General features: G+C 43.8%; 1 protein-coding gene across 1 annotated transcript in view; it reads left to right on the top strand.

Moving 5' to 3' along the window:
* The window catches only part of LOC133405443 (neurobeachin-like), a 132,172-nt gene that overhangs the window by 80,734 nt on the left and 29,351 nt on the right, over nucleotides 1-22,087 (top strand). The window contains exons 11-17 of the mRNA XM_061682373.1: nucleotides 3,461-3,541; nucleotides 3,621-3,738; nucleotides 4,321-4,423; nucleotides 5,301-5,416; nucleotides 8,553-8,665; nucleotides 19,267-19,407; nucleotides 21,361-21,480. Coding sequence (XP_061538357.1) covers nucleotides 3,461-3,541; nucleotides 3,621-3,738; nucleotides 4,321-4,423; nucleotides 5,301-5,416; nucleotides 8,553-8,665; nucleotides 19,267-19,407; nucleotides 21,361-21,480 — 792 coding nt within the window. The remainder of the gene's footprint in view (nucleotides 1-3,460; nucleotides 3,542-3,620; nucleotides 3,739-4,320; nucleotides 4,424-5,300; nucleotides 5,417-8,552; nucleotides 8,666-19,266; nucleotides 19,408-21,360; nucleotides 21,481-22,087) is intronic.

Genomic DNA, 22,087 nt, shown 5'->3' with positions numbered 1-22,087 from the left:
TTTCCATCATGGAGCGCCCACCCCGCCCCTCCCGCAGCCCTGAGCGTGACAGACCAAGAGCAGAGCGCCGGTCCCTTCCTGGTGGCGTGATTAGATTGGGGCCGAAGCCTCCAGCTGGCAGGCCCGTCTGTGACTGGAGGCGGCCGTCCCCGGCGCTCGTCAGCGGCTGACACCTCTGACAGGCAGGGGACGGCTTCGGCAGACAGGTTCATTAAATGGCGTTTTTTACAGCTGGGCCTCCAAAAAGAAAAGAAAAAAAACACACACACACAGACAGACACCAGCGCTGGGCTTTGTCAACGCTCCGAGTCTACATGGGGAGGGGGCCCCCGTGCGTTTGCGTGAGACCCCGAAAGCTTTGTTGTTATGACAAATCTTCTGATTGAGGCTGTTTGAAATCAGCTTCCCCCCTCCCTCCCTCCCTCCCTTCCTCTTTAGCCTCCCTTTTGTTGACAGCAAGCCCTTTGGCCGACAGAAATGTTCACTCGTATAGGGCAGTGGCCCGAAAGGAACCCCACGCAAAACTGTTACGACGCTTTTTTTTTTTTTTTGGTGTGCTAATGAGGAACGATTGATTAAAATGAGTTATTCATATTTGGTAGCAATTCAGACAACATGTTTGTCCCAAAATGACCCACCCACACATGGCAGGATGGCTTTTTGAAGCTTTTTTATTTTGGTGGAGCTACTCATGATAGACACTTAACAAATGTCATGCAGCTAAGTGAAACTGAATTTTCAAAAACAATCTATCAAAAAAAACAAAAAAATCACCCCTCTGTCTGGTATATGTGTTTCAAATGTGGTAACAATCAGCCAAAATCTCTTGGACGGGCTTGTTTTTTAAGGAGACCTGGATTTGATGAAAATGGTCATAAAAATGGACGCTTCAATCCAAAGTGGCAGACTTTTTGTGTCTTTTCAGACCAAATTTCGTGTAGTGTTCAGGGCCTGAATTGAAGCTTTAAAAACAAATATATCTATTTATTTTTGGGAGTTATTAGAGTGGCGTGTGCTATGGCGAGTCACCAATCTTACCCGCCATGCTGCGCCCACGCTTCATGACCAAAATTCAAATTCTTGGCTATTCATTTTTGTTTTCTTTCCAGTAGATGTGGTTTGACAAACATATAGCAAGTATGTCTTTGTAGGACCCTTGGAAATGTTCAAAACGACGCCAAAGTTTACCGTAGTGTCCTAGTTGTCTATTCGCTGACGGAAAATGTGTCTGAATTGGAAAATATACCACCGTTATAAATGATATTGTCAGGTAAGCAGACAATAATATAATAGAGTGTACTGCAACGTCGGAATAAGGTCGTTCAAATGTCACATCTCACCTGCCAAGCTGTTAAAACCTTCCCATGATGCCTTTGGAAGTTGGGCGCAGCCGCCTTGACTTCCACAACATCTGGCTGCAGCAGCGGAGGATGAGGAGGGGGGTGGGGTTAAAAGCGACCCTCAACCCTACCCCCCCCATCCTCTGGGGCCACGCTGTCTCTATGACAACTGTTTGAGTCGGAGGGGCGGGGGTGGGGGGTTGCGTTGGTTTGCAGAGGCGTCAAGTGAGGGGCGTGGGGGGGTGGGGGCATTACCCTGGAGGAGAGCATCAGTCAAGGGATGCTGCGCTGCACATCCGCTATCTCCATCTAATCCAATTTTAATTGCGCTCCAGAGAGCCGGGCGGCGGCGGCGGGGTCGGCCGGCCGGCTATTCCGTGGAGAAATTAAGACGGCCGGCCCGCGCTCCCCGCCGCACGCTTCCAGCGCTCTCTTTTAAATGAGCATTAGCTTCACAGATGACCTCGCGTAACATTTCAGGTCCTGTGCTTCGATACTGTATAGATCCATATATACATACCGACAGTACTTCCATGCATGCGTGCATAAATAATTCCCAACCAGTGAGCATTCACAGGAACACATCCAAATTTGTTGGCATTTATACAACCAACAATTTTTTTTTTATTCTTTCTTTTGTTTCGTGGTATGCTGTGAAAATGTTCTAAAGTAAAATTGGCCCAATAAACGTTGGGAAACCCCGTATACATAGACCTCGCTTTTACTGTTACTGTTACATCTTTATTCTCACACGCTGCCTCACAAGAGACGCCGTTGTGGCGACCCGGAGACCTGATGAGGTCGCCGCGGGACGAAATTGTTCCGAGAAAAGCGAAGATGGAAAAAGCGGAGGTGGCGGCAGGGCGGCCATTCTCACCTGTCAGAACAATTGTCTTACTTTTCTGCACGTGCGGCCCTACAGCGCCCTTCCTTTGGTCTGCCACCTCAGCCTTTAACACAATGCTTTTATTGATTTGTGTTTTTAAATATGTCACACGCCATATGGGGTCTGCTTCTGAAGGGTCTTGGCGTGGAAGTATGGGGATGGTTAGCTGGTTTCCGCCCATAGGAAAGAAGGGAAATATCAATCATTCGTCCCAGCGTAAAAGTGCTGATGTCAGTAAACCTTTATTAGCTGAATATTGTTAGTATGGTTAGGGGTTAGAAGGTTAAAATTGGTAAAGGTTTAGGGTTAGGGGGTTGGGTATAAATAGTCAGAGGGTTATCATTATGCGGTGAAGATTTGGATTGGTTGAGGTGATTAGAGGTTAAATGGGTTAGGATTAGGATTGGTAAAGGGTTAGGGTTAAGGGTGGTTAGGATTAGAATTAGCAAGGGTTTTAGGAATATGACTGCTAAGGGTTCAGGGTTAGGATTATTTGGGGTTGGTTAGGATTAAGGTTAGGGGTTAGTTAAGGGTAAATCTTTACACTTAAATTGGACAAATAAGTTAAACGCTTCATATTAACACTATTGTTAAAGTGGAGACATACCGCTTTAAATTCAAATGCACGTAAAACACATCTTAATCATTTGTGTTCATAACACGAATGTAAAAATAAAATTGTTTAGTTTATTGTTCCTGCTTTGAATGTGAGGCCCCTCGTTGAGACTGACCCCCGCCTTCATCATCAGATGCGTCCTTTACCAGCCTGCTGAACTCAGTTCCTGTGAGGTACGCCGATGTGTCTCACCATCTCAGTTGTGTACGTGTGTGTTGTGTATCATTTTTTTGCCAAATTCAAAATTGCGTGGTCGTGCTCAAGTCTTGGCAATTAACTGGGGATCAAAGATTTTAGAAGAACCCAACAAATAAAAACGATGTGAATGTCAGACTTCTGTTGAATTGTTTTTATGACTATTATTATTTTTTTTAAATCTTGTTTAGCACCAATCACCCAAAAACTTGATTGAGCACTTTTTGTGTAAACTAGGTTGAGGTCCATAATCCTTTAATAGTTCTGCATGTAGAGATGGGAATTTTATTGCATCATGAAAAATCCCCCTGCCGTCAAGGCCAGTGGCAGCACAACTAAGGGATGATGGAGGACCAAACTTCAGCCAACTCACAAATCCTGTGCCACGCTAAAATTATCTATCACGTGTGCGTTTCATTCTAGGTAATCTCCACGTTGTGTAGTGGAGCCGAGTGGAGTGCAGGTGCTCTTAATCTCGTTGTTTTATTGAGACACTTCTCTAAGGTAGCAAAGTCGTACAATTGCACTGAAAGGCCAGGCGCTGTTAAGTCATTGACGGTAAACATCCTTTGTTGCGGCGCAGGTCTTGGCGTACACGGAAGGCCTGCACGGGAAGTGGATGTTCAGCGAGATCCGGGCCATCTTCTCCAGGCGTCACTTGCTGCAGAACACAGCCGTGGAGGTCTTCATGGCCAATAGAAGTACGGCATATCCGTCTCGTTAAAACAGCAGAATATGGATCCATCCTTTTTTAACTGACTGGCTCTATAACACACGCCATTATCCAACATCCACTGCGACACACTAATCAGTTTTAATCATGAGGCGGAGAAAGCAGTGAAAGGTGTGAAATTGTGCTGCATGCTTTGAATGGGAAAAAGGAACGCCACCAGGTGTACGTATATTACAATGAAAGCTTGAAAGCAGGCAGTTTGGATTGAAATCTTGACTGAAACAATTGCATTAGTTTGTCAGTTATCATTTTAGTTGCAAGACAGTGTTGCGGAAAGCATTAAAAGGTGTGAAATGTTGCTGCATGCTTTGAATGGGGAAATGTCGACTTCTAGAATTTAGTTATTGTTAGGAGGCGATGTGTCATGTTGTGTGTCGCTTTAGAATTTTATTGCGAAAGCAAGATGGCAATTCGATATATGAATGAACATCCTCTGGCAAATTGAGCCGATATTCATTCGACACTCAACCAAATTGCATGCATAACAAAATGTTCCTCGAAAATGTTTTAAAGATCTGAAATATGTTTTTGTTTGTGTGCCTATTCCCAGCGTCCGTCCTTTTCAACTTCCCTGACCAGGCGACGGTGAAGAAAGCGGTCCACGGTCTTCCTCGAGTCGGGGTGGGGACCAGCTACGGACTTCCTCAAGACAGGTGGGTCACAGGAAAGGATTGTCCCCTGTTAAGTCCTGACACTTGATGGTTGTGTTACTTACCGCATTAGTGTTGGAGCTCTGTTGCGGTCGATTTGCCGTGCACTTTTAGTCTTGTGCGCAGTCTCGGCGGGGTGACCTAATTCCACACAGAGACAGCCTGCTGACCACGGAGTTCCTGTGGACGCTTACCGTTGCTACAGATATGCCGTTTACTTATCCGCAAAGTGAAAAAAAAAAAAAAATCCCTGCTGGCAAAAGTACAGGTACTTGTGTATAAAAAGTGTGTGAAAGTACAAGTACTAGTTCAGCTCCTTAAGTAAAAAAAAAAAAAAAAAAAAGAGTATAGACTCTGCAATGTACTGAAGAGCAAAACTAAAAACTGAATTTTACAATTAATTATACACAATAGCCGTTTTAATAACTTGGCACAATGAAAAATAAAGTATCCACTAGTAAAGAAAATAGGACAGTCTTCAGTTTGATTTCTTTAAGCCCACAAATTTGATGTCATCCCCGAGGTGTTTTGTTTCTTGTTTCCCTGCACCATTCTCACCCAAGCGTGCCCTTCTGGACCTCGCTTGGCAACAGTAAAGGGCCTTCCCCCAACTGTTCCCACAAAAATGCAATTGTCCAAATTAAGACTTGACGGCTCTAATCCAAACCCCGATTGATTCATTCATTGATTAAGTGTTGAGTCATCGGGCTTTTGTCCGCACAGCGTACGTTAAAACCCGTGCCAGACATGACACAAGCGCTCGGCAGTTTTGGTCGCGGTCCAGTTTCCCCCACGCCGAAGCACCGTGAATACACGCTCTCTGGTTTCAGAGTGGCACATTTGTAAACCGCCTCGTCTGCCCATATGTCTTATTTTCCAGGCGGATCTCGCTGGCCGGCCCTCGGCAGCTCTTCAAGTCATCTAACATGACGCAGCGCTGGCAGAGGAGAGAAATCTCCAACTTTGAGTACCTCATGTTCCTCAACACCATCGCAGGTGAGACCGTTTCGATTGCAATCTGGGAACGGCGTCCATTTACTCGTAAACAGAGCCCGCTGCGGTATTTGAGGTTCAGTTAATTCCGTGACGACGAGACAAATTCTCGTTACCCAGATCACCTGTTTCGCAAACCAACTTTCCACATTGATATTAATAGATATGTCATTAATCTGTTCCGGATTCCGCGACAGAGTGTGGTGGGCCTCATCATTGTCCGCAAAAGAAAAAAGGAAAAAATATTTTGCGTGCACGTGCGTGTTGGTCACCGTATAGCTTTCAGTCAAACGCATTGATTCTGACTCATGTTGTCCCTATTCCGGATAGAATTGATCAGAATGGAAAGCGTTACGTTTAAAGCAATTATTTTCATCGTACGCGTCGGAGTCTGGTGACTGCAGGTTCTTCGCCGCCGCGATAAATAAACACGGGCGACGTCGCAGGAGGAGTGCTCCGCGCCGGCCCGGTTTCTTCGCCTCGTCCTTAAGCGGTCTTCGTCGACGGCGCCGTTGAGAGCTGTTTGAAGCGCACAGTCGGCTGGATAATTAGGCTCGTTGCGAGCGTACGAGTGTGAATCGGAGAGGCTCGGCAGTCTCCCCTCTGATCTGAAGCGAAGCTAACAGGGGGAGGCGATCCGGGCCGCGCCGCTCGTCGGCTCTGAGAGGTGTCATGCCGGCGTCTCGCTGCCGCGTTCATGCATATTTATATTTAGCCGCCGCGCTCGGCTCCTTCGATACATTATTGTCAGCTAATTAGACGGAAAGGCAAGACGTAGGGAAAAACATGCAGGAAATTCATTAAAAAAAAAAAAAAAATCCCCTGGTAATGACTCGGGCTGACAGGCACGTCAAGAGGCGTCGGCGGAAGGCAGACAGTTCGGCAGTGGGGGTGAAGAAGTGCCGGGAAGAGGTGCGAAGGGGACGTGGTCTTCTAATTAACCACTATTCGGCTATTGTTAACATCCTGACACCTACGCCGACGCGCTGATGCTGCAGCTACTTCCTTAGCGGTGATAATGCTTCCCAAACTGCACCAAACTTAAAATGTCACCTTTGAAAAAATTATAGCCTTTTTTTCCTCCCCCGAGTCATTAGGATCATTTTATCACCATATTTCACCATTGCAATGGTGTACACATTTGTTTCAGAGGACATAATGTGGAATATTGACGTTTTAATGGCTTGTATGACATGTAGTTGGGTCTCTGGAAAGTTTGCGCACCCATAAAGCGTAAAATCAAACAACCGAGACCAGGTCTGCGAGCGAGCCGTTTAAAATTTTGCTGCACTCTGAGTTTCCCCACCAGTAACTTCGAAGCTATACTGGGTGAAGAGCCGGCATTTTCAATCGACTACACGTAAATAGTTTCAAGTCAGAGCTAAAAGCTAAGCAGAGCTGCACTGTCGGAAGCTCAAATTAGCGTTATGCTCCTGATAAGCGCCACATACTTGGCTGTTGGGTGAAGATGTCGACATGGTTGGGAGACGGCATTTAGACAAATTTATGGACAGATCCACTTCGCTAATTGACTAGTGTAAGTCGGCGTCTTGGGGATGAAGCGCTGCCTCCTTGTGTGAAAATACAATCCATGCTTTTTGTGTAGTAATTGGAGCTTGTGCTTCGCAGTTCACACTGGGTTATTTAGACTCGGGCTCAACTAGACGCTCTGCCCCCGGTTTGGAAAGTGATGTGAGAAAAGTTGCAAAAACCGATCAATTCTTTACATTCTATTTTCTCATTATGGTATGTGTGCAACCTACTTTTGAATTCGGCAAAACGGGTAAAAGAACTTCCTTCTCTCTCGGGTGAATGGCAACGGGAACCGTTTCGAAGCACCCGTAGGAACTTTAAAGATCTAAAACGTCTTTTTTTTAAATGCAAGATGTCATCACAGAGCCACCACAGATGACAGTAGACAGCGTTTGGGCTTTGTTCAGGTTTACAAATCATATTTTATATTCGCATGAATAAATTATATATATGTGTTTAACTTTTGTCCGACGACACCAGCCATAAAGAAATAAAAATTTCAGGAAGTTCATAGAATAGCATAGAAGACACAGGAAGTCAGCTATCCCGTGTTCCACGTTGGTCATGTGATGTTCCGCACATAGCGGATTAGCAGTTAATTCATCTGCTCAAATTTTATTACGCTATGTTTTTATACAGTTACAATACCGCAGAGTGCTATTTCTCCTATTTAAAATCATGTCACCAGAAAATGTTGGTGTCTTTTTTGGGGGCTGGAACGGATTAATGGCATTCCCATTCATCTCGATGTGGAACGGTGTTTTGAGATACGAGCCTGGTCACGGAACGAATTAAACTCCTGAGTCAAGGTACCACTCTACTAGATTTTTTTAAAAGCAAAACATCTGAGGCCAAAGAATGTGCCATTAGGTGAAGGTTTAAAGAAAATACTTGGGATTTGCGCAACCGCGTTCATGTATGACGACTTGACGTCTTAATGTACATAAATGTCTGACTATTCTTTCAAGACGTTTCCAAATTGGCATCCGAAACAAGGTGGAAAGAAGCAAGACTTCGATGCTGGCCATGTCTCCCAATATACAATCCCTGTGGCGTATTGTCAACTGGGAACCACAAAATGTGCATTGTTTCTAGTTGCTGTCATGATTGGCCTCTGAAATCCATCCACCAAAGTGTACATACAATCTCGTGGATTACAGCTCACTCTTGACCTCGCAGCTGTTTCGTGTCTCCACCAAACAAGTGAAAATACGTTCCCGGCATCTTCCCACGGATTTCTCCTAACACGTTTTACCATCTGAAAGCCATATCGCGGCTGCCAGAACAGGGTGCGTATACTCACATCTGGCAGGCCGGCAGATCAAACTACCAGACGTGCGGAGCCGGGGTCGACCCCGGCCAATGCTACGCTTCTCCGCTGTGCCCTGGTGTAAAGGAAGCACGCAAAACATTCTCATATAGCAGCGCGGGGCTGCCCGGCGTGCGCACCGCGAGATGGGAAGCGCGTCTCGTCACAGGGCTCGGTGATTTGTGGGCTTGTCGGAATGCGGCGCGCCGATCCCCGCGGTGTGGCCTGCCCCTTCGCTTCCACCCACTCGGCAGCCTTTCATCACTAACGCTCTCTCTCCCCCTCTGTTGTGTCCAGGCAGGACCTACAACGACCTGAACCAGTACCCGCTCTTTCCCTGGGTGCTGGCCAGCTATGACTCACAAGAGCTGGACCTCACCCTGCCCGCCAACTTTAGAGATCTCTCCAAGGTACGACATGCACCCAGTGTTCAAAAAAAAAAATATATATATATATATTTTTTTATTTTTTTTTTATTCCAGTTCTGTAGCTTCATATCTCTCCGCTGTCACTATACACTTTTTGTTTTGTTTTGTTTCAGGCATCATTCGAACATTTGACAGCTTGGGCTCGCCAACTGACGATGGAGCAGAGTTGCAAAATTGACACCCGCCAAGAAATGTTTCTCTCTGAGAAGCTTTATGGCCGTCACACTGCTCATCCCGTACCGACTTTAGGTTGTTCAAAGGCCCAAGCGGAATATTATGATGCTCAACAACCTAAAGTCACTACGGGTAAAGCTTTATCACTCCACGAAGCATTCACTAAATTTAGCTTTAGTTGTTGCTGAGTTCCAGTGCAGCCATCTGGATAGAATTTCCCTGGCTTTGCGGCAACGCCTGCTCTAGGAGTTCAAAGTTTTCATCAGTGGTGGTTTATCGAGAGCAGGTCCTGTTTTGAGAAAGTTGCCATGAAAAGTGTTAATTGTACTGCGCATTGGAGCATTGTGTCAGCCATGAAGCTTCTCAAACTGGAGATGAACTGCAGTCAGGGCCAGAAAACTTCCCGCCAAGGGGGAAATTTTGCAACGCTGCCCCAATGTCAATTTGCAACTTATGAGCAATGAATGATATGCTTACAAAAACTGCAAAGTCTAAGCTGTCATGCACTGATGGCCTCACGTCTGTCCAGGTGATAAACGAAATAGATAAAACTACTGAGTATAGTAGTGCAGAAATCTGTGGTTTATCGTGATAGTGATTTATTTATTTTTTTAAATACAGCTATTGACGTTAAATATGAATCATGCACTGTGCTGAAAACATTGACTAAAATGCACTAAAAAGTCAATACGTATATGAAATAATGAACATTTAAGTCGTCTTGCAGCATTTTCATTCTCTTGGGCCCAGATTGGCTGCTGGGGACATCACGCATTATCATCATGTCGTATAGTATAGCTCCTCTTGCCAGTCAGTTATCATAATAAACGGCACCTTGCACGATAGAAATCAACAGAACAACCCAAAATTAATCCACAAAGTTGCAATAATGCTTTATTGTGTAATAAAGTGATTATTATTATATTATTCACACATACACAGTGATTTTTCTGAATTGTGAGTTTTGGGACCAGACACGGAATGTCATGAGAGCCTGAGAGCGAATGTTTAGCTTTTTTTTTTTTTTTTTATCTTCTTGTTGGTGTGACCGAAAAGGGGCAAAAGACAGGATCATTCAAGCACAAACTTTGGCCTGTTTTACTTGTTTTCCTCCCCCCTCATCTCTCTCTCGCTCAAAGTTTTCAGCTCACTGACCTGAAAACAGTCACATTCCTGACTCAGTGCTCACATCTCTTTTCTGACTCACTTTGGCACGTTGATCCTCGGGAGTTTTTTTCACTATTCATTTTTCATCTATGGTTGGTCGGAATGATCCACGCAAAGCCACACACTAGAATATTCGGGATATACTAAAAAAAAAAAATGGTACAAGAAACAAGTTGTAGTTGAAGCAAGGTGGAACATAAGTAAGGAGTCGAAAGATAGAACGAAATCTATGTACGAATGTTGGGGGTCAAAATAAAAGAAAATATCCAAGTTACGTACAGGAATTTGAAAAATTACTTACTGTAAGTACAGTAGCAAAGTGTTTGTCGGAAGTCGAAATTTGATATTACCAGTGAGATGCACCGCCGCTAGAGTGAAGAAAAAAAGAACGCTACGGTGTAAGTGTCTCAATACACTTTAGTTAGAAACAGTCAAACACACAAATACAAAATGAACACACTCGCAAGGAGCATGGAGGCGATGCGAACACTCGACAGCACGACTGACTCCGAGCTTCTGATGTCACCTACTAGGCCACGCCCCCTTTAACATATATGTATTACTGTGTGTGTGTGTGTGTGTGTGTGTGTAACGTTTGTCTGATTTAACATGTCATTAAACCAGTTTATTTTCCTAATTTGCTTCTATATGTATATTTTACAATATAAATGTATTCTATTTTCCTCTTAAAAACAAAAAATGATGGTGTCGGATTAATTGAATTTGGATTCATTTCAATAAGGAAATTAGATTTTTTGTTGTTGTGTGAATAAACTGTGTTGCAAGCTTCGTCATGGAAGAAATGAAACTTGTAAGTGAAGGTTCTTCTGACCGCTGCCTACAATTGGAGACCAATGATGGCTTCTTGCTTCAATCATTCCCGTTCGTCCACTTTTACATCTGACCTGCTGGACGTTTGTGCGCATGTGTGTGTGTGCGCGCATCCGTCCCTCCCTGCCTCCCGCAGCCGCGCACATCCTCAATCCTGCCCCCAGGCAGACAGTTATGTATTGTAATGTATTCCGGTGACATCCTCCCATGCTGTTTACAGGCCTGAGCTGCCATCATTAGCATGAGTTCACAGGCCGGCAGCGCCTGACAGTTGTCCTTGGAGCCCCGGCGCTCTCCGCGCTTCGCAAGTTCCCCGCCGCTCGCCCCGTAATGGATGACATAGCCCACGCGAGACGCCGCTACATTCGGTACACCCGAGAGCCATATGTCAGTTTTTAGAAACGGCTGTAAAGGCGACGTTTTGATATTCATTCAGTTGTCCAAGTGTACCTAATGTTCTGGTCCAGCGAGCGTAAATACACAAAATGCCAACGTCCTCAAAACAGCAACGAGTCAATAGATTTTTAAAAATAACAATAATTTTCACAATCCCATATCAGCATTATAGGAATGTAGAAACACAAATATTGCAAAAAGAAAAACAATATTTATGTATGTATGTATTTAATTTTTAAACACGTTATGACATTTTTATGAATTAAAAACAAGTCATTTCACCCACAAAAACAGTACAAATAATTGTACTCTTACAATGTCTATAATGGATTCCTGCTACTATAGTAAGAGATAATTGCACATTGTATGATAATATATTATTATTATTATTATTATGGATTTTTTTCACAATTTAAAACATTTTCATAGTGGTTAAGTAACATGTGTATGACCGAATCATGAATCAGCCTGTTTTGAGGGGGCCATCCTTTCTCGTGCAAGTGAGCCACTGCTCACCCTGCCCACCAGGCTGCAGGGAGTAACCGTTTCCATGGCGACGCGGGAAAGACAAACACTTTGAGCCCCAATTGTCCAAAAAGCAAATGTGAACGTCAAAGCCCCATAAATCCATTATAAGCGTGGACTGTATTTTCACTCATGGAGACAGCACTTCATTAAACTGCCGGATTACGCTTGTCAATTTATCGTAGCAGATCCGAATTTGTCGGCTCAGGTAGCAGTATAAAAGCAATGAAAAGTCAGTTTTCCACAAAATGTCCCCGGAATACTTGCCTGGATCCAAATAAAAGTCATTCCAACGATTTTCTTCCGTAAATTAATACAATTATGATAACCACAATCCGCATTATCAGATTGTGGTTATATTACATGGTTGACTGTGGCCTGTGTGCAGCTAACACCTGTGTGCGCGTGCGTGTTCTTTTCCCACACACCAGAAGCACATTAACGTCTCATTTGTCACGCTCTCGAGTGAGTGCGGCTTGACGGACAGCATTGTTTTAACATCTGCAGTTAAATGCTGCACACTGTCAGATATTCTGCTCACCTGCTCACCGACAATTACCTGCCACTTGGCTCTTCAGTCGGCTGTGAAAGGCGCTGCCCGGAGGCCCGGGCGCCGCATATTTGGATGGCAGGTCGTCACCAAGCGATGCACCTTTGGAGTGTAATGATTATTTCCTGATGCCGTGACAAGTGGCTGACAGATGAGGCGAAAGCGCATGTTCCTCATAGCTGTTCAGTCATGTGATGGGAGTTTTGTATGCCTGCATCGCGACACCTCGCTGGTCGAGCTTTGGGTGCCCACTTGACACCGAAAGTCTGGTACGTTCGGCTAGTGTGAGTGGCCCATATTACCCAAAGCAAAGTACGTCCTATACTTAATTGCACAGTAGAAATGAACATAACTACTTGAAATAATCCTCAATCGTAATTTAATTGCACAGTAGAAATGAACATAACTACTTGAAATAATCCTCAATCGTAATTTAATTGCACAGTAGAAATGAACATAACTACTTGAAATAATCCTCAATCGTAATTTAATTGCACAGTAGAAATGAACATAACTACTTGAAATAATCCTCAATTGTAATTTAATTGCACAGTAGAAATGAACATAACTACTTGAAATAGTCCTCAATCTTAATTTAATTGCACAGTAGAAATGAACATAACTACTTGAAATAATCCTCAATCGTAATTTAATTGCGCAGTAGAAATGAACATAACTACTTGAAATAATCCTCAATCGTAATTGAATTGCGCAGTAGAAATGAACATAACTACTTGAAATAATCCTCAATCGTAATTGAATTGCGCAGTAGAAATGAACATAACTACTTGAAATAATCCTCAATCGTAATTGAATTGCACAGTAGAAATGAACATAACTACTTGAAATAATCCTCAATCGTACAAGGTCCACGTGACACACCGTGCTTGCAATGTTACGTGTCACGGTGTGATCGCTCTTCTTGCCAGGTTTGAATGATAACCGCTACCCCGCCCAAAAGAAATAAACACAACCACTGCAAATAACCCAGAAAGAAAAGAAGCGTTCTACAAAGTGTTATGCTCGGGAAAAAAGTAATAATTTTTCTGAATCTGATTGCTCAGACAACAACTAACTTTTTATTATGTACAGGTTGTCACTACTTAACACAATTGTCCCATGATTTGGTAATTTCAATTTGAGCAGAAATGCACCGCACAATGGAACACAGTTAAACCATATGATTTCTCCCAGCCAATCAGAGAAGAGATGGCATGTAATGTCACGTATTGCAAAGCGAACTTGTCATCTTGTGAACAACACCCACTCCCCTCCTTTCCTTATTCCCATTTCCTCTTTCCCCTAATGGATCTTTTCTCCGCCCTGCCTCGTGCTGCCCTCGCTTTGTCGTATGTGGAGCACATCTGCTTCATTTTGACCGCTCGCCTCTCTGATTGCATGCGATCGCGGCTGCACCGCCTTCCGACAAGCCGAGCGCAAACGACTCGGACGTGTCCTGACATAGCAACACGCTGCGGCGTAATTCCTTGTGAAATCAAAAGTGCGCCCTGTGTGAGATAGATTCCGTTGTAGAACTGGAACACATGGACGCGCTTCCTGTGTCGTAACTGAAGTTTGATCATTTATTGTTTATTTGCGTTTCAGCAGGTCAGGCGTTAGCATGCGTATGCGCTAACGTTCGTCTGGTATTGATCACTGAGCTATGTGGAAAAAAGACATGCTTGCTATTCTGCATTAAGATGAATGTGATTTTGATATGACAATATTTAGGTATGACAGCACTGAAGATATGAAGGTGTATATTGTAATAAATTGTTTGTCACTTCCTATCTAGTGGCAAGTTCGTCATAGCAGCCGCTTACTTCTTGAGCCAAACGATTGATCTCACTTGTTGGTTTGGTTGCTGTACACGCTGGCGGAGGTTTAAGTTTAGTTTAACTTTGGCTCGGTAGCACCTTCCAATTTAAAAACAAAATAAAAAATATTTTTTTTGTTTTCGAAGCCAGTTTCATTGAGCAACATGGAATTTGGTTGGCATGTCTACCATGAGTAGACCTACAAAAAGTCCCATTGCCACCAAATTTGAACGTCCAATGCTAGACAGGTGGGCGATGGCTAAAGTTCGACAAATGGAAGCTTTTGTCATTTTGTCTGGTCCAAGTTTGATGACTTGCTATAATACACAAACCACTAAATTGTGAAACATTTGAATTTTAGTCTTTGCGTACAGTTGGAGCAATGCGGCGAAGTTTGATGACTCGCCATAAAACACCAAACTCGAATAACTTAGCTCCACAAGATCTGAGCTTGACCAAATGTCTTGTGTGTGATTAAATTCCTGCCCTGAAGAGAGAAATATGCGCCCGCTACTGGCGTAAACCTGTAGTTGCAAAAATGCAAAAATAACCCTGGCACTTGGTTTTCCTTCAAACTCTGCATACTCTGATCCAAGTCGGGGGCTTGCAAGGGGGGCCCTTCGCTGAGCTTTAATTGAATTTGACTTTTCCGTGGAGGCTAAAGATGACTGTTTATTTGCTTTTTCCTACACAAAGTGTGTGAGCCTCTCGGTTCACTTCACACGCCATCACTCCGAGGACCAACACTGTGATTGTGACGTGCCAAGCGAGGTTTCCTTGGCGAACACCCCGTGCAAGTTTGGGCTCTGTTTCAAAGCCACCGATGGACCCTTGAGTTGATTTTCACGTGGTTCCATTTAGTCCTCATTTTCCTAGTCGAAGTTAGCAAGCCGCAATAAAGAGTTTAGTCATCCCAGACTACTGTTGACTTTGGAGCTACGGAATGATTCCATTTGCGGACATTTTAGAAAATGTTTTTATGTCCCGTCCATTGTAAAGTTCGATGTACTTTGAGAAGCCTGTGAATATTCTCATTCGTTCAGTTCCTTTCATTCTCAGAGCCGTAAATCGATGCCACCTGGACTCTTCTGGTTGTCTTACTTAGAAAGGCTTTGATTTACTTTGAGGTCACTCTTGTCGATATAGTTCGTGTCTTTGTCGGCTGAATGAGTGTAGATGTAATCTGCTGGGTTAGCCTCTGTCGCTAGCTGCACACTGGTTAGCTGCCATTCACGTGTCACTTGTAAACAATTGGTTGTTTTCATCTCTTGTATTCAGAGGTGGGAGTAAGTCACATAGCGTTGCCCATATACCCAACCAACAAGAAGAGTCCAGTTGACTCAATTCAACCTTTGCAGATTACCATGACCGGGATGACTGAGAATTGACACAGGCATGGAGAAAAAAAAAAACACAATTTTTAACAAGCACATTGGTATTTTTTATTGAAATTGTGGCAGTAATTTAAAAATGGCTAATGCTGTTAGGCTCACGATGTGTGCAAGTCCTAATTAAGTCTTAATCGTTACTTTTCAAACAAGTCCTAAATGACTGTGGCAAAAATCAAGAAAGTCTGTCCTGGCGTTAGTTAGCTGTGCTGAAACATTCACAATCACAAACCACATTCATGTTTTTTAATTGGCCCCAAACAGTGTCCGTATTGTGTATTACATTATTGTCTTCATAATAAATGCATTACCGACAAGAGTCCGACCTAATGTGTGACTAGCTGTTGGTTAGCTAAACTGACTTCAGTCTGACTCATGTCACTAATGACCAATGCAAATCCGGCTCGGTTCTCCTGGCCCCGTGTGAGTACATCCCTCCTCTTTTTGCGTCATCCCTCCTTCGTTCCCGAGGAAATTTGTCAAAACGCTTGAAGAATTTGCTGTTTGATCAGTTGTCAGCTTTAATCTGTTTTGTTTTAACGTTTGCGGCGAGCCGGGTGCGTGTAGCACCGCCAACCGCAGCCGTCTTCGACGATCAGTCAGGTGAACGTTGCCCAAATATGACAGCAAGGCCCGACAAAAATAACATCTGCAGCCCGACCGAGCAAGCGTGCGAGTTTCCTGGACAGCAAAATGAAAGCCTTTCCCGTCACGCTGTTACAGCAATCAAATAGAACACGTCTCTTTATTTGATTTATGCTTACACAATAGAGCTTTTTGGGAGGCGTTTTGGAAAAGAAAGAATTGGATCATCTTAATGGTTTCATTTTTTGGTTTCAGTCAAGAGGGCAGTGGCAGGAAAATGCTGTCTGGAGTATACTCGTTCTTTTAATTAGGGTTCTAAACCAGGGTTGGGGTTTCAAGTTGGGAGTTACAGATTTGGTATTGAAGCCAAGGTTAGGGTTTGGAACAAAGGTTGGGGTCTTCAGACAAGAGTTACTGTTTCAAGTTGGGCTTCAAAACATGTTTTCAAGCCTGGGTATGGTTTCAAATTAGGGTTTGACCCAGATTTGGGTTTCAGACAGAGATTAGGGTTTGAGCCAACTTTAAAGTTTCAAGCCAGTGTTAGGGTTTCAGACAACGATCAGAGTTTCCAATGAGGATCGCAAACCAGGGTTGGGGTTTGGAGTTGCGATTTCAAGTTTGAAGGATTACAGCAAAAGCGTTTTAAACAAGGGCTAAGGTTTCAAGTTCGTTAGGGTTTCAATTAAACTAACTAAAACTCAAATTATGTTTTCAAGTCGAGGTAGGATTTTAAATTAAGAGTTTGAATGAGTTTCAAAATAAGACTTTATGTTGGAGATAGGGTTTGAAGCCAAGATTACCAGTCCAAATAGGCTCCGGCACTCCCGCGACCCTTGTGAGGAGAAGCGGCTCAGAAAATGGATGGATGGATGGATGGATGGATATAAATACAAAGAGTTGTTATGTTGTCCTTCACTATGGTCTCATTATTCAACTGCTGTATTAAAAAAAAAAATTATAATAATTTAGTTGTACCTACTGCTCAATCGAATCGGTCACCAATCGGTTGTTTTTATGGCGTGCCAGACGCCTCGCTCCGGCTGGGCACGAGACGAGGCACATGCGGGGCTGTTATCACCTCGTAAATCCACGCGGATCTCAATAAACATCTCTTTGGCTGCGTCGCCAGATGTAATGCAGGAGCGAAACGGCTTCATTTGCCCACGTCCGAGCTCACGGCTAAGAAAGCTGCCATTGATTAGCCCGTCGCCGGCGTCCCCCCGTCATCCCTCACCGTGACTGACTGGGTCATGCCGAGTGTATTAATATTGACCGCCGGCGTCCCTCCGAGGCTTTCGTATTGGCAGGCTTGGTTGAAAAGGCAGAGAAAGCAATTTATCGGCCAGTGAGCGTATGTTTAATGGGAGCCATTTGGCGGCCTTAAGAACACGAGGACGCGAAAGCGCAGCCAAAGGGCAAAAGACGGCCATCTATATATAGCTCTATATATATATATATATATATATGTATATAAACAACGTCAGTGCAAAATGACAAATTATGAACAACCAGGTCGATTAAAATTGCATCAGGTTTCATTTGATTTTGTTTGCAGTTCTTTGCTATTTAGAATTTCAATTTTGATGTTTTTTGTCATGTTAAATGTGAAATGTTTACAAGACAATTAACGTTTGTTGCCAAGGTTTCAAGCCAAAGTTGGGTTTTCCAAGCATGGTTAGGATTTCAAATTAAGCTTTTAAGGCATGGTTAAGCTTTAAAATGTGTGCTTGAAGTCAAGGTCAGAGTTTCAAGCCTGGGTTACGGTTTCAAGTTGTGGTTTCGTGCCAGGTTGAGGGTTTTCAAATGCGATTAAAATTTCAATGAAGTGTTTGAAACCCGGGTTAGGGGTTCAAATTAGCATTTGGTTAGGGTTTTAAAGTCAAGTTAAGAGTTAGATTTCAAAGTAGGGTTTCAAGATTCAGATTCAGAAAACAGTAGGGTTAGGGTTTCAAAGTAGATAGATAGATAGACTTCATGTGTATGTCACGATAACTATCATAACATCCGGTTGAAGACGTAGGTTAATTTAGTTACTTTGCGGCCGGAGTCTTTTGACGAAAGTTAAATACATGTATATTATTTATCTATACAAATATGGTATGATATATGTAAACAATAACGAAGGCTAAACATGGGCTATTGTCGGAATGCGGATGTTGGTTCTGCGTATACCGTACTTGCTTTTGTAGCCAGCGTTAGTGTTTTAGCCCTAGTTGGGATTTTAAATTAGCATTTCAAGATAAGGTTAGGTTTTAAAGTCGGGTTTGAAGCCTGGGTTAGGGTGTCAAATTTGAGTTTCAAGCCCGAGTGAGGGTTTAAAAAATCGGAAGTAGTAAAGTAATCAGAAGCATTTCGAGTGGTGCTCTTCAATGAGGCAGACAGCAACAGAGTGCCTGAGTAAACCTCGTGAGATCCGTCGGGTGCAAGCGGGTCAGTTGGGGTTAATCCACGTGGATTAAGTACAACATTTAGCGGCAGACGCTCACCTCTGCTTGCCCCGCTTCCTGCACTCGCACTCCACAACATGAATCAGTCAAGTTGTGTCACCCCAGGAACTTTTTACTCGGCGTGACAGTAATGAGCTCTGACAGACGAAGGCCAGAATCGCATTCCTCGACCCTCGTCCGCAAAACACACGCGGCTTCGTCGAGATCAGTGCAACCTGCGGTAAACAAGAGAAATCCTAGTTCGGTTTCAAGACAGGGTTAGGGTTTCGAATTAACGTATGAAACCGGGAATGGGGTTTCAATTTGGGGTCATGATTTGGAATTAGGGTTATAAACCTGTGATAGGATTTCAAATGAAAGTATTAAGACATGGTAAGGGTTTCAAATCAGGGTTTCAAGGCAAGGTTAGGGTTTCAAATGACAGTTTCACCCCAAAGTTAGGGTTTCAGGCAAGGGTTCAGATTTCAAATTTGGGTTTTAGAGCAGGATTAGGCTTTTAAATCGGTTGTAAACACACCCACAGCGGCGCAGACCTCCTTCTTTTAGCTGCGCCAAAACCGGTCCAACCCGCCCCGGGCGCACCATTGCGCCGCCAACCGTGCCGGATTTGCGGCGGTCACGAAAATAGGGCTCTGTACCTCGGCTTCGGTCTTCGTTCGTCTGACTCCGTTTTACTTTGTTGTTTCTTTGTTGCTCCCCGCAGCCCGTCGGCGCACTCAACCCCAAGCGCGCCGCCTTCTTCGCCGAGCGCTTCGAGTCGTGGACGGACGACCAGACGCCGCCGTGCCACTACCGCCGCTACTGCTCCACCGCCGGCTCCGCGTTGCACTGGCTCGTCAGGATGGTGAGGAGGGTGGCGGAGGGCTGCGACGTTTACAGAAGGACGACTGGAACAATGAATTTGCCTTGTGGATGATTAAAGTGTCTCTCGCGTGGAGTGAAAAAGTCTACACACCCCTGTTTGAAAGCAAATTGAGATCAAGAGTTCCAAACCTTTTACCACCATTAATGCGACCTGTAACCTGTACAACTCAATTTTGAAAAACAAAACAAAAAAAGTCTTTTAGAGAGGGGAAATACAATTAAACAACTGGGATAATGTAGTTGCACAAGTGTGCACACCCTCTTTTAACTCATGATGTGGCTGTGTGCAGTATGAACCAATTACATTCAAACTCACTTTAAATTTAAGTCAGCACACGTGCCACTGATGATGACTCTCAACCCAAATTATGTTCAGATGTTCTTGTAGGCTTTTCCTGACTTTTTTTCCCCTTCTTCATTCAAGCGGAAACCTGATGGTTTTGTGCTAACACTGACTGCTATTTGGAACTGTTCATAATCCATCTATCTAGCTAGCTAAAACCCCTCGCTGGCATCCTCCCCTCGACAGCCTCTCTCGCCGTTCTGCAGTTAGCGCGTCGTCACCTGTCAGGCCCGATGATGCTGTTACGTCTCCATTGGCGGCGTCCCTTCCCCCCCCCCCCCCCCCCAAAAAAAAAAAACAGATTTCACAGGCCAGTAAAGCGGCATATGTGTGCTAAATAAAGAGTGGCTGGGTAATGATTTGCAGAGGGTGGGGGGGTGACAGGTTTATGCGTTTCAGGCTTGCAGACATGTCCATCACGCTTACTCAGGTCCTCATTTACTGGAGGAAGAGGAGGAGGTACAAGTTGTTTGTGGAAGTCCGAGAGCTGAACCCCCCCATCATTAGTGGGGAGGGGCTGCTGATGAACTGAGGAGGTTCCCCTGACAGCACCTAGATTGGCCTCTTCATGTTTGCTCCCACAATCCCTCGCTTCCTGACGCACGCCGCCACCGCCGTGTCAGGGAAAAAAACAATTAATACAATAAAAAACTCATTTGAGCCAATTAACATTAACGTTTGTTGTAGCTACTCTGCGAAAACGCTGGTTAATTTCCTCCACGGGGAAGGACTGATCTGTACGCTGAGGTTATATAGTTTTAAATTAGGGTTTGGAGCTAGGGTTTCAAACAAGGGTTAGGGTTTCAAATGAGGGTTTTAGACATGGATTAGTGTTTGAAATTATGGTTTGGAGCCAAAATTCGGGTTTCAATCCAGGGTTAGAGTATCAAAATAAGGTTTCAAACATGGGTTAGTGTTTCAAAATACAATTTGAGGCCACGACTACGGTTTCAAATTCGTTTTTGAAGCCATACTTCGGGATTAAAATGAGCGTTTTGGTTTTCAAAGAAGGGTAAGGATTTTAAATTTGAATTTGAAGCAAATGGTAAGGCTTCAAGCAAATGTTGCCATGTCTAATTAGGGTTTCAAACAATGGGTTTGTGTTTCAAAATATAATTTGAAGGCAAGATTAGGGTGTCAAACCATGTTCAGAATTTCAAATTGGAGTTTCAAGCAATGTTTAGGGATTAACATTAAGGGTTAGGTTTCAAACAAGGGTTACATTTTACTTTTAATTCGGGTTTGGAGCCAAGGTATGGGTTTGAAACCAGATTTAGTTGTTACGTTTGCAAATCAGGTTCGGGGTCAAGGTAAGGGTTTCAAATCAGGAATGGTGTTCCAAAAAAAGGTTCGGGTTTCACATGAGGGTTTGAAACAAGTGTTTGGGCTTTAAATCGGGGTTTCAAACCAAAGTAAAGGTTTCAATTGAGGGTTTCAAGCAAAGGTTGCGGCTTCACGTGAAACGAATTTTCCCCGTCTGGGAGTGATCGATGTCAACGCCAGTCCGGCCTTCAAGCTCAAGTGCACCAAAAACGTGTGGACCAACTGATGATTGCTGTTTGTGTGCTGGTCTCGTTTGTGTTTCCTCAGGAGCCGTTCGCCACCTTGTTTCTCAGCGCCAACAACAACCGATTCGACCACCCGGACCGAATCTTTTCCTCCGTCGCCCGCTCGTGGAGGAACTGTCAGCGAGACACCTCAGACGTCAACGTGAGTCCTCTTAAAATGGGGTCATGGGTCACACAGTCTGAAGTAGGCCTGCAACTAACGATTCCTTTAATCGTCGATTCATCTGTCGATTGTTTCTTTATTAATCTGAGAAAAGAATTTTCTTTTTTAATTTTCCATCAATTTATTCAAAACAGGACACGATTTCATGTTGACAATGCAGAAAATGCACAAACGTAAATTGATTATAGTTCAGTGACGGGTTTGGCCTGTAATATGTCAAAAAAAAAAAATCGAAGCAGATCTTTGCAAATGTCTTATTTTCATTCAACACAAAGATAACTACAGAAATGTGAGAATGTTTACCGGTGATCGGCTCAAATTCCGACTATGTGGGCAATTTCTTCAAAGTCCCTCAACGATTAATCGATGAGCAAAATAGTTTTTGATTAATTTGATAGCCAATTAGTTGTTGACCAATCGATGCCTTGTCGCACCGCTAGTTTCAAGTGGAGATTTCAAATTAGGGTTTCAATCCGCGGTTAGGGTTTCAAACAAGGATTCGTGTTTCCAATTACAGTTTTTGAGACATGGTGAGGGTTTTGATCCTGGTTTGGGGTTTCAATGTGGGGCACAGGGCTTCAAATTA

Source organism: Phycodurus eques, chromosome 7 (assembly GCF_024500275.1).
Source record: "Phycodurus eques isolate BA_2022a chromosome 7, UOR_Pequ_1.1, whole genome shotgun sequence".
Lineage (NCBI taxonomy): Eukaryota > Metazoa > Chordata > Actinopteri > Syngnathiformes > Syngnathidae > Phycodurus > Phycodurus eques.
The sequence above is the reverse complement of the archived record's forward strand: the minus strand, read 5'-3'. Positions and strand labels throughout refer to the sequence as shown.